The following is a 12,552-nucleotide window of genomic DNA, read 5'->3' on the forward strand; positions in this document are numbered from 1 at the left end:
TATTGTTTTTATTCGACCACATCATCATCTGCATCCATTCAGCCAAAGAGAGGCAGAATAAGGCTTTTTTTGGTTCACTTTTTATTTTCTTACAGAGAAGCCTCGTCTGTGATTTCTATTTCTATTTATTGTAACTTTGAATATAATTATAGGAAAAACATTACACACTCCAGTCTGTGATATATATATATATATATATATATATATATTCTTTATTTAACCAGGTAAAAGTCTCGTTGAGATTAAAAAATCTCTTTTCCAAGACAGACCTGGCCAAGAAAAGCAGCATGAAAAGAGACAAGTTACAACATAAACCGTAGCCGACTTATAAGACAATTTCAATTCTTTTTGCAAATTGTTCCATGATAACTAAAAGCTTTCTGACCTAATTCAGTTCTCACTCTTGGCACCAGCATCCATTTATGTCTTATTGTTGAATTCATTATTTAAAAAACTAAAAACAAAACTAAAAAAAATATTTATTTATTTGTGTCATGGTACATGGGAGGCCTGGTGATTTGAGTGAAACACAAAGTAGCCTGCCATGAAATGTTTTTATGTTTTTTAACACAGAATATTTACTTGGGGCAACACTTCCTGTCACCAATGAGGCTTTAATTTTGAAAAGTCCCACCGGAAATCATGTTGTAATTATTCCCTACCTTGACAGGTGTGGATCTCTACATGCTATGGATTTGATCCCGTCCGGTGGATAGTACGCTGCTGGCGTCCACACACGGCAGCCAGGTACTTCAGTCCGCTCACGTTCCCGTCGCTCCTCACCATGTCGGTAATAATGTGCTCGGTGCCGCCGTGGGGAGCGCGTCCCTCTGATCCTGCAGATAGATGGATGTCATAGACCGGAGAGGGAAGTTTTCCTTCTGGACCTGAGGCTACAGGCGGATCTCTGCACGGCGGTTTACACGTTGTACGGTAAGAGGGTTTGCATTTTCGGCGGATTAAAAAGATGCAGGAGAGGATGCGCGTATGTTGACATGATTGTTGTAATTATTGTACGATGGGAATCACATTTTGGTTGTTTAAATGTCTTAAATCCAAGCTCTGATACATGTTTAATCTACATTTGAATGAATCCATTTAAGAAACTTTGATGGGACATATAGTAGTAGCACAAGTCCATATGCAGGGCAAGTCTTGGGCCCTAATATATATTAGATTTCAGTAAATGTGTCTTTATTGTGGAATTCAAAGCGCACACAATGACCAGAAAAATATTCTGATTTAATTGCATTTTGTCTTTCCAATGATTGTGCTTTATATCCATAGCCCATGAAACTCTTTATTTTCTGCTCATTAAAAATATTACAGCACATGTGCTATACATTGCATGGTGAGAACAATAGATACTTGCAGCAGTCAGGGGAGTCTAAGTTTAGCAGACTACCTCTCACCACATGTTGAGTCATTAACTGCTGGCACACTTGATGGGTAAACCTGTTCTCTGTGGTTCCCTGCAATCATACAGCGGTTAGTGGCAGCTGGCAGAATGACTGTGCAACCCAATAACACCACTAATCTCATCAAAGCACTGCTGTGGTCTGACCCGAGGGCTCAGAAATCCAGGAACATTTGACTGAAGTTAGATATTATGCAGAATTGTGCAACTTTAAAGGCAAGCTACTGCTCGTGTGGTTTATGTTGAAACCAAAATATATAATCAAGGAACTTATTCTGATTAACCAGGGAGCTAAATTAAAAAGAAAAAAGCATGCTTCTAAACAATGCTGTTTTTCATCCCCAGCCAGTGAATGTCCTATAGCTTGGACAAACCTGTGTGCCAGACGTTGCCTCTGTCCTCTGATTTAATTTTAGGTCCCATTGTCAGTCAGAGGCAGTGCTCTCAGCCTCCCCAGCTGCCAGTTACATAATGTCAGCCGAGGACTGTCACAGTTTAGCGAGCAGACGGGGAAACTCAGGCAAAAATTGAGCACCAACGATACTGAAGGAGGCCAGATTACAATGTTACATAAGGGATGTTTTCCTTCCACTTGGCTGGGATGATGCAGATGATGGTGGTCCAGAAATAGGTCTGAGTGGAGGGAGAAAGGATGCTGCACACACACTATATTTACCATCGGAGGAGCACACAGACAAGCCTGGTAATGCACAGTGAGGGTACGGCTCTAACAAGCAGTTTATAGAGAGAAATATTTGCATTTCATGTAGCAGAGGCCAGCCTTCGTTACTGATATCCTGCTGTTAATGTTTCCAGTAATATTCATTGTGCAAACAACAGGCCCCAGACAATATTGCATTCAAGGACATATCAGTCTAATGTGTTTTAAGAGAGGTGGAGGGGAAGTGTGTGATAGCTTTCCCTCTGGCCCACCTCATCAGCAAAGTGCACTGTGGCATTACATGGTTCATTAGGTTGCATCTGCTTTAGATTTGTTATTGAGAATTTCTGTACAGGCAGACAGAGGTAGAAGTCAATGTCGACCGGAAGGACAGTTTACCTTGTATAATCTAAACTATTATAAGCAGGTTTTCACATAGTAGATGCACATAAATGGTGAACTTTTCCAAAGTATATGCTGGTATGTTTGCCAGAGTTGTGTTATATTTTAAACACTTATTGATTTTGCAACATATGGCAACTGATGGCAGAGATTTATAATGCATGCTGGAATGAGTTGGCACTGACAACTTTCATCAATCACATGGAATTCGAAAGAACAAATTATCTGTATCTCCCATAGAGCAGAAAATCCCTGTCACATTGCTCAAGCTGGGTTGATTTAAAGCAGTAAACATGCCCAAATTGTTCTCTGATCCGGCACTGATTTAGTGATGATTTGTCACTTAGTATTAGTTTTTCTACTGGCCTTAATTAAATGTGAGAGAAGGCAACCTTTTTGATAAATAAACTTAGTCTTTTCAAATTTGAGATTTAAGTCTTTTCTTACTAAGGTTGGACGAGTCAAATGTCAGTGTGATAAATTAAAAGTTTGCTGGCAACCATCATTTTTGCTAAATATTTATTCTGACCCTGTCTCAACCGACTGATGTCATGCTACAAGAAAGCATGTGATGATGATTTTGGAGAAAGGCCCATTCAGATGTTTGATAAAATAATTCAGCTTTGCAATGATGTGCTGTTTGTACACATCAGCTTTCAGAATCCCTTTCATGGAGTTATGCAAATTATGTTGAGTGGGTTTGCTTTGCATGAAATTAATGAAACCACATGACGGTACACTATGAAAGATAACCACACAGGTCAACTGGGAACTCTGCATACTGAGATATCTTCTGCACAAAACAACAATGTTATCCTTTTGATAATAAAGTAGAAGAACTCTTTGTACATGTAGTTCTTGAGGGATCCGCAGCAGCACTGCAGGAGCTGTGGGCCGCATCTTAATAAACTGAGATGTCTGCAGTGGGAGCTGTGAAAACCAGACGTAACACAAACAACACAATTATATTATCCCCAAATCACTTCTCAAATCCTATGATGCATCTCTGAAAGACAAATCCTCTTTAATTTGATATGCTGTTATTTTATTTTTTTCTTAACATGTTAAAGATGTTTTTTAAACCAAATTTCCCTCACTTCAATGGTTTTAGCTCGACTAGATCACCTTTTTCTTACAAATAATCAGAATGTAATTTCTCATTAATCCTTCGTTTAAAAAAATGTGAAATAATTCTGATGTTAGCCACAATTGCACAACAAAGGGAAAGAAACATCTGTTTCATTTGACCAACAGTAACAACCTCAACTAAAGCTGTCACACAGTAAAGTGCTATTTAGCCATGCAGCGCTGTCAGATGATGGAAAATAATGTAATCAGACTGAAAATCCATCCACATAAATATATATTAGTCTTGAGTTTCCAGGGAAATTAAAAGTGCTCCTCAGAATCAATGAGGGTCAGCGGAGGTGAAACTGATTCCTAGAATATGATGCTGATGCTGAAATTTCTCATTGCTTGTGACACTGAATGAGATATCATTGTATATAAAACCCTTGTAGAGTGAGTGTAAAACTTGGCTAATGAAAATCTTTTAAAAGGCAATTTCACTCAGACATTATTGATGTTTGTTTTGCATCTTGCCACAAAGATGATGAATGCGTTGACCTTTTGCTTCTGCGTTAAAGTAAAAACCATTCAACACGGCTGCTGTGGAAATGGACCAGCTGAGTGCTCTGCGAAGTGGACTGCCTCCTTCATCGCTGTTACCTTATTAGTTAATTTGTTTTTTTCCTGAACTTACAGACAACTGATGACAAATCAAACCTAATGCATTTATTCATAGTACTTAACATCAGTGTGTCCTTCTGGAGGAGTGCTGGGTGGATGTGTGGCTCGTGGCTTATCCTGACCACAGCGGGTACTTCAGGTACAAAGCGAGGGTTCGGTGTTAAATTACCACTGCCGCCTGACAGATGTTTGAGTGTGTGTGCTGATTAGGGTTTCCAGCTGACCTTATTGGACCTTAACAAGCTTGAATAGAGGACCACCACTGTGCGGGCGGGGGGGTTATTTTGCTATTTTCTACTTTCCTAATGATGTAAAATGAATATTTGATGGCTCTATGATTTGGAAATAAGCAGGATGATGTATTTGTCCCTGCAGGCATGCTACTGTGAGGCCGCTGCATGAGGCAGCCTGGACGAACATGATGGAAGAGGCTGCCAGTCAGCTCGAGAGAGACCATGTGCACAGCGTCTATGACAAGATTGCTCCATATTTCAACGACAGCCGCTATAAAGCCTGGCCCAAGGTGCGACAGTTCCTGCTAGACCTGCAACCGGGGAGCATCGTGGCTGACATTGGTGGGTGTCACCTCCAGCAGCGACACTTGATCATTAATTAAATGTGCTATTTTTGGAATCACTTAGTCATTTTTAAAACTGGCTCCACCTTAAGGAGAGATAAAGAGTATTTTAAATGTAAACTGACAGTCACTGGTGTTGTAGCTCACTGTCTTGTCCTTGGCAGGTTGTGGCAATGGCAAGTATCTCCACATCAATAAGGAGGTGTTCAAGCTGGGGTGCGATGTTTGTCGCCCCCTGGTGGACTTTGCCTGGAGCCAAGGACACGAGGTCCAGATGTGCGACGGGCTGCATTTGCCTTACAGAGACGGCTGCTTTGACGCTGTGCTCTCTATTGCAGGTAATGTACAAACACAGTTAAAGAGATTTCCATTTTGTTGCTTCCTCCCACTCAGTAACAAATCATACCCTTTTTTTGCATGAAGCCCAACTGCTGTAGCTGCCATTTGCTTCATATTAATTGAGCTCATAATAATGATAAACATCAGTAAAGCTCGAGATTGGGTTGCCTAGCCGTGTGAAATAATTCAGGTGTGTTCTCCAACAAAAGAGTGCCATTAAGGAGCAAAGACAACAGCATACACCCACACTATTAATTTGTGTTGTGGGCCATGAACAGTGTACATAATGTGTTTTGTGGGTGTGACTTCACATAATTAAATAAATGCCTTGTCATTGTCCAGCTTAATTCTGAGAAATTAATGTTTTTGTCACAGTCATCCATCATTTGTCCACCAAAGAACGTCGTATTCGAGCAATAAAGGAGATGGCTCGCACCCTGAGAGTGGGTGGACGCATCATGATCTACGTTTGGGCCATGGAGCAGAAACGTCGTAAATTTGAGAAACAGGACATCTTTGTTCCCTGGAACCCGAACCCTCATTCGCCCTCCACCAGGGAGAACGCCAAACCCCGAAGGAGGGCCACGGCTCAGAGTGTGAGCGAAGCCATAGACAACGCCGACAAGCACAGGAAGGTTAGAAGCACATCCTCTGTGGCAGACGAGGAAGACGCGCCCTGCAACACGCCACAGCAGAGCACACAGAGACTGTGGTTCTTCTCCAGGTCTCTGGATTCTGTGTTCGACTTTGGAAGCTTAGCCATCTCCCGGTCGTCCTCCAGAGACCTGAGCACTTTATCGTCACCCACAGGCGAGAACGACAAGAACAAGGCCAGCCAGCGTGGGAGAAGAAGAGGCCTCATCAAACAGGTTTCGAGCTTCTTTTCCCCGCCGTCTGTGATCGGATCAGAGGAAGACGTGTTTGACTCAGTCACAGACCTGCACAAGGGACAAAATGATCCTGGAGGCAACAACAACAACAACAGCAGCACAGAAAACCCAAGTGTTTCAGTATCTTTAGCCCAGGAGTGTGGCTCTCTGGCCCTGCCAGATTTGGTCCCTTTCCAGAAGGAGCACCTGAAGCAGTCCGAAGATGAAAGTGAAGGAGGGCTGCAGCGAAAAGAGCAGCAGGAAAGCACAAGGAGTCCTCAGGGGAGCGAGGGGCAGGTGGAGGGCTCCTGCCTGAGGTACTATCACGTCTTCAGGGAGGGAGAACTGGCAGAGCTGATAGAAAATCATGTCGAGGAGCTTCATGTCCAACACACCTACTTCGATCATGCCAACTGGTGTGTGGTGGCAGAGAGAGTTCAATTGTGGAAAATATGATTTTAACTTGATTTTATTTTGCATCAATTCTGCCTCAAGTTTTAGCACTGAATCGCACATTCGATGATTATTACACTCCTGTGACTGTAAAGTGAATAAATGTACAGATGAAGCCATTGTTGAAGGTACACTAAACACTTAACTACTCTGCTACAATGCTTTAACAGTTTGCAAAATGTAATTTTTTTTGTCTTAAGTTTCTGGTAGTCCTAGACAAACAGCATATAGACAAATGGCATCAAATGTGATTTTTAAACGGTAACACTGAAATGGTTTTGCAGGAGAGGATGTGTTCAACAATGGCTTTCACTGTATACTGTACCACGTTTTTAAAGTATTTATTCTGTCAATACATGAAACCAACAAGCAGTATCTAGATATCCTTTGTGTCTTTTAGTATCAACAATTAGTTTTTACTCAGTGCAGCTAATAATTTAAACTCTTTTAAAAGAGCATTTCTGCAGGAGAGATGTTAAGAAATGCACTGTTTCTCTCTCTTCGGACTTTTAATATTAGCCAAAGAGGAATTTGTGAAACCACATTACACTCTTCCACCCGATGTTTTAATGCATTAAATATAGTGGAAACTTCATACTTGATTGTTGGTGTCTGCCTGTTTCTACAATTACATGTCCTTAACTCTGAACATGAGCTATATTTTTAGCACGTATCTGGTATGGACTTATTGGTGGCGCTCTTTGTAAACTGCTCATGTGTAATCTATCATAAGAAGAGCTCAAAGTTGTGCAGAATATCTTCCAACACGTTTGTGCATTTACTTGTTGCATTTTAAAGAACATGTTGCCTGTGTGTGTGTGTGTGTGTGTGCGTGCTTGATGTTTGTAATAGTTGTTTACTGTCTTGTGTTGAAGTAACAAGCTGAACTGTACCACTGATTTGTTTCAGCCAATCAACTGCCTCATATACTGTGAATAAACATTGCACTGTACCACAAGTATGTCGCTGCTTGATGTCAGTGAATGACATAAAAATAGGTGGAATCTGAAACATACTAATGTACCCTTTGTGCCAAGGCTGGTGCGTATCCTTAGAAGTACAGTATGTGTGGACCAACTGTTTGTTCTCAAGTGACACTGGTACCTTATTGTCTTATGTGACCTGATGTAAATACTCTGGAGTCTGAATTTGTTTTTCCTTATTAAATATTTTTGTTCATGATTGGTCTTGTATGTCATTTGCATAGGACCTTTGCACCTTGAATCATTTGGTAGATCTTTAATGAGTGTCAACCACAGAATGTAAAATTCAAAACCAGAATATTTAATAGTTACACAGACAGCTGCTACTATAGAAGTACTGATACAGTGTCTTGATGCGGTAAACAGGAAATTAAACATCCTTTTTTGTGATTTTGTGGCAAAAAAAGATGTCTGGTATGGATAGGGATGCAGCTTACAATTATTTTTCTGTTGACTGATCTGCTGATTGTTTTCTTGATTAACAGATCTCTTCGATGTCAGAAAGTGGGGAGAATTGGCCCTCCAATCCACTCAAACTCTAAAGCGGTGTCTTTGAATGTCTTGTTTTGACAGTAGAAAACCCACAGCTATCAGTGGAATGTTTGGGAGGCTGAAAACAGCATGTTGTACAATTTTTGCAAGAAAAGTACTCTAACACTCAATCGATTATGAAAGTAGTTGGTGAGTGTCGTTCTGTTGATCTACTAGTGTCAGAGGGTGTCATGGTATACACTTACAAGATTATTACTATTGTCAGAAGGATTTTTGATGAGCAAACCCTTTAAAACATATTTTTTAAACCAGACTTCAATATACCACATGGTATTATAGATTCACATACATGATCAGTGACTTTACAGATTATTAAATTCCCTGAGTAGAGCTCAGATAACCTGAGCAGGAATCCATTCTCTACAATAGCTTTTTCATACTTCTTGAGAAAAATTTAATGCTACTGCCTGTACAGCATATAAATATATAAAACATGTATTTTTTATTCCCAAATATCAATACTGGTGTTGCCTCAAGTACCAGTTTGGCTCTGAAGATCTTCTTGATACAGGGCGTGAAGTTTTTACATTCCAAACTCCCTCCAAACCTGAAATATGAAGAACGTGAATACAATATCCACTTATGTTCAGTAACGCTGTTTATGACATTTTGCACACTGTTAAAGTGATTCTCTATTGAAGTAACATCTGGTGAAGTGTGTGTTGTGTACCTGAGTCGCTGCTCTGTGGACGATGGAGTGTCTGATGGCCAGTTTGTCGATGTCTCTCGAGTATCCTCCTCCGACAACAGTAGCGACAGGAACACCTCTGCTAACCACAGTCTTCATCACGTACAGATCTCTCTGATACAGCCCTGGGAGATAGTCACGGTCAATCAAAATAGTCTGCAATGATTTGCAGTTGGGGATACTCAGGGGTCAGAGTGATCACTCACCTTGGTCAGTCAGACGCAGCCGCCCGAGTTCATCTTCCCAATGAGGGTCAACACCTGCGTCATACAGAACCAGGTCTGGACGAAAAGTGTCCAGCAGCCAGGGGAGGTGGGCCTCCACTGTTGAAAATCAGCTATGTTAGTTCATGGAAATGACAACTACTAAATGCAATCAGTTATTCAGTCATTTAGCTTGTCCATTTCAAGTCTCTCTTGAATATCAAATACACTTAAAACTTACATTTTAGTGGCTTTTGTACTCAAATTATACATTTCTGAACACATTATTGTTATACATGTATTATCATGGCCTGTGTGGACGTGCCTGTGGAGAGGTACTCTCGGTCTTCCAGCGCATCCTCCACACTAACATCTAGGTCACTTGTTTGTTTACGGAGGGGGAAGTTTTTCCCACAATGCACTGAGAACGTAAACACGCAAGGCTCCTCTTTAAAAATGAAAGCTGTGCCGTCACCCTGTTGGATGCAAAAGATCAAAGGTTTTAGATATTATCAACTAGGAACAGAGACAAATATATATAAAGATAATTTAACTCTACCTGATGCACATCTAGATCCACAATCAGAATCTTCCTTTTGGGCGAGGAGATGCCCATCAGGTATTTGGCGGCAACTGCTAAGTCATTGAGGAGACAAAACCCTGATCCAAAGCTTGGAAACGCATGATGGGTTCCTCCTGCTGTGCTGCAGGCCAAACCCCTCTGCAGAGCTACTTCAGCAGCTAGAAGTGTCCCACCTGTCAACAACAGAGAAGCTGTCATAATCTTTCCAGACTGTTTGATCATCAGGAGACTTCAAATGTTCTCCTCACCTGTTTCATATCGACAGCGTGCCACTATGCCTTCACTCCAGGGGAAACCCGTCCTCCTTTGTTCTTGCTCATTTATTTTCCCATTTATAAAGTTGTTTAAGTATTCCTCAGTGTGCACACAGCTGAGTAAATCTTTAGAGGCTATTTCAGGGACCCACACCTACTGCGAAGAAGGAAAGTCACATTAACACAGGAAATTGTGAGAAAAGTGCACCCAGTAGTTACAATACTATCAACTAATCTGGGCGATATGGACCAAAAGTCATATCCTGATATATTTAGGCTGAATATCGATATACGATATATATCCCGATATTTTTTTGTGAGAGCAAATGTTCAGTCAAAGTCAAATATGACATGTCACAAGTATTTAAGTGAACATAAATACTGTATAACAAGAGGAGTACCTTTTTTTTTTTTTTTTTTTAAATCAAAGCTCCATAAAGTGCACATTTAAATAAAAAAATATCTTAAATAAAAATAGCCTTTGAAATTAAAAAAGGCTTTAAAAAAATATTTTTCTGAAATAAATATATTTATATGCGAAAAGAATGACGAACATTACAAATGAACTAAATATGACAAACCCTAGTGAGGGCAGCATTTATATATAAAGAAAGAAAAAAATGGAACTATATCAATATATGTGATATGGTCTAATTCCATATCACATTCAAAAATAAATACATCTTTTATCTCGATATATCGCCCAGCCCTATCTCTCAGTATATTTTCTTGTTGATAAATCACTGTGAAATAGTAAAAGTATAACATCCTTAAATGTTTTGTCCTACTAACAGTCCCAAACTCAATATCACTTGACAGTGAATTTTTTTTGTTGCTACATATAATCAACAGCAACACTGTTAAACACATGCATAGGATAGACTGTATAAGATTTAAATGACTATTATTGTTCACTGCCCTAGTCTTGGGACAAACTATATTTTGTGTGTCTTTCCTACATTTTTTATATATGCACCTTTTTAAAATGTTTTACCCTAGACAGGCGAGGGACTATATGGTCACTTCATTGATCTTGATTTTCAACATTAAAATTTAATATTTTTAAAAATGTCACAAAAGTTTAAAAAAAGTCTTGCAGTGTCCTGCAATGACACTCTAGGGTTGACATTTTGAATTTCCAATTATTTCAATGAGTGCCTGATAAAGGGTTAAGCCATTTTGAATTGAACTGAATTGATATAAAACCAGTGGAAGACTCATTTTTAATGTATTGTCTACATTTGTTTTCCATAAGTTGACTAGTAGATCTATTGGTAACATTTAAACAGTGAATAAAAACAGTTCACTGTTGTATTTATTTATTGAAAATATCAGTGGTGGGAAGTAACTAAGTACATTTACTCAAGTACTGTACTTAAGTACAATTTTGAGGTACTTGTACTTTACTTGAGTATTTCCATTTTATGTAACTTTATACTTCTACTCCACTACATTTAGAGGCAAATATTGTACTTTTTACTCCACTACATTTAGCTGACAGCTTTAGTTACTTTACAGATTCAACATGAAAAAAATACCATATATTTAATATGATTACACATTTATAAAACATAACAGTGTGTTAAGTAGTTAACATTAGTCATATCTGGACAACATTAAAATGCTACTTATATAAATGCATCAATATAAATAATCTTATAATATATTTAGAACATATAAAACAATCTGAGTGGGTTCATTCTGCATAACGAGTACTTTTACTTTTGATACTTTAAGTACATTTTGGTGCTGATACTTTTGTACTTTTACTTCAGTAAGTTTTGAATGCAGGACTTTTACTTGTAGTGGAGTAAATTCACAGTGTTTTATTCATACTTTTACTTAAGTAAGGGATCCTAATACTCCTTCCACCACTGGAAAATATCAACGAGTCGCTCACCTGTTTCTCTGTAATGACTTGATCGTTGATCAGTGCGTGTAAGACGCGGGGGAACTTGCCCATGGGGAACCTGTGGTTGGGTGGGAGGTCGCACACATACCTGCTGTGATGAACTATCGGAAGTGCGCTGGAATCATGTCTTACCTGCACGGTAAGGTCAGTTTAAATGCAATGAATTGCGTTTATAATATTCTTTATGAATAGGCTACTATATGAGGTTCTTACCAGTTCAGCATGGAAACATCTGCAGGAGCTGAGAGCTGCACCGGCAAGCAGTCCCACTTTTACGTCAGCTCTCCTGGAAAAGATTCGTTTAATGCAGGTCATTTCTTTGACTGGCGGCTCACTAACATGGGGAAGGGAAATGCTGAGTGTAATCTAGTTTGGTGTTACAAAACGGGACCATAAGATGCATGTTAAAGGGGTCCTGTTTGTTGACGGAAGTCCGCTGTGTTTGTCCTCTGCGATACTGCCATCTGCTGTTGTGGAGTAAAAACAACGCAGTGTGGTGGCTTCATGGTTGATTTGCACCATCTACTGATTTGCAGTGAATACTGCAGATGCACAGCGTGATGGTGAGAAAGCTTTTATCTGTCACAATCAGATATGTTATGCTTTTATCTCCCTGTGATTTCTCCTGGTATAATATTAAGGGATGGCTGGCAGGTTTTTAGTCAAACTTGCGACAGTTTGTGATCCTTAAAGAACATTTTGACCAACATTATCTCAATAAAATGTAGCCTATTATAGTGAATGCTTTTATTATCTTAATGATATAGGCAAACAGTGTGTTCACACAATACTGCAATATTTTGTACAACCAATATAATTTTCTGAAAGCCATCATCTGAACTTGAACTGATCTCTAGCAGAAAGGCTCTGCATTAGAACTGCATCATCTTATATAAATGTTAGTGTCTTA

At 39.5% G+C, this 12,552-nt stretch overlaps 2 protein-coding genes across 2 annotated transcripts; one reads left to right on the plus strand and one right to left on the minus strand.

The window, feature by feature from the left end:
* Positions 1-673: 673 nt before the first annotated feature.
* Positions 674-7,649, plus strand: trmt9b (tRNA methyltransferase 9B). Its single transcript, XM_059331797.1, has 4 exons — positions 674-933; positions 4,605-4,804; positions 4,971-5,144; positions 5,521-7,649. The coding sequence occupies exons 2-4, from the start codon at positions 4,648-4,650 to the stop codon at positions 6,468-6,470; spliced, it is 1,281 nt and encodes a 426-aa protein (XP_059187780.1). The 5' UTR covers positions 674-933; positions 4,605-4,647; the 3' UTR covers positions 6,471-7,649.
* Positions 7,650-7,889: 240 nt separating this feature from the next.
* hdac12 (histone deacetylase 12) lies at positions 7,890-12,075 on the minus strand. The gene is made up of 8 exons (XM_059331798.1): positions 11,856-12,075; positions 11,631-11,774; positions 9,725-9,884; positions 9,453-9,649; positions 9,219-9,369; positions 8,897-9,013; positions 8,673-8,815; positions 7,890-8,549 (listed from the first exon to the last, which is right to left on the minus strand). Exons 1-8 carry the CDS (start codon positions 11,955-11,957, stop codon positions 8,526-8,528), a joined length of 1,038 nt encoding a protein of 345 aa, XP_059187781.1. The 5' UTR covers positions 11,958-12,075; the 3' UTR covers positions 7,890-8,525.
* Between the last annotated feature and the right edge of the window lie 477 nt (positions 12,076-12,552).

The sequence above is a fragment of the Centropristis striata genome, chromosome 4 (assembly GCF_030273125.1).
Source record: "Centropristis striata isolate RG_2023a ecotype Rhode Island chromosome 4, C.striata_1.0, whole genome shotgun sequence".
In the NCBI taxonomy this organism is placed as follows: domain Eukaryota; kingdom Metazoa; phylum Chordata; class Actinopteri; order Perciformes; family Serranidae; genus Centropristis; species Centropristis striata.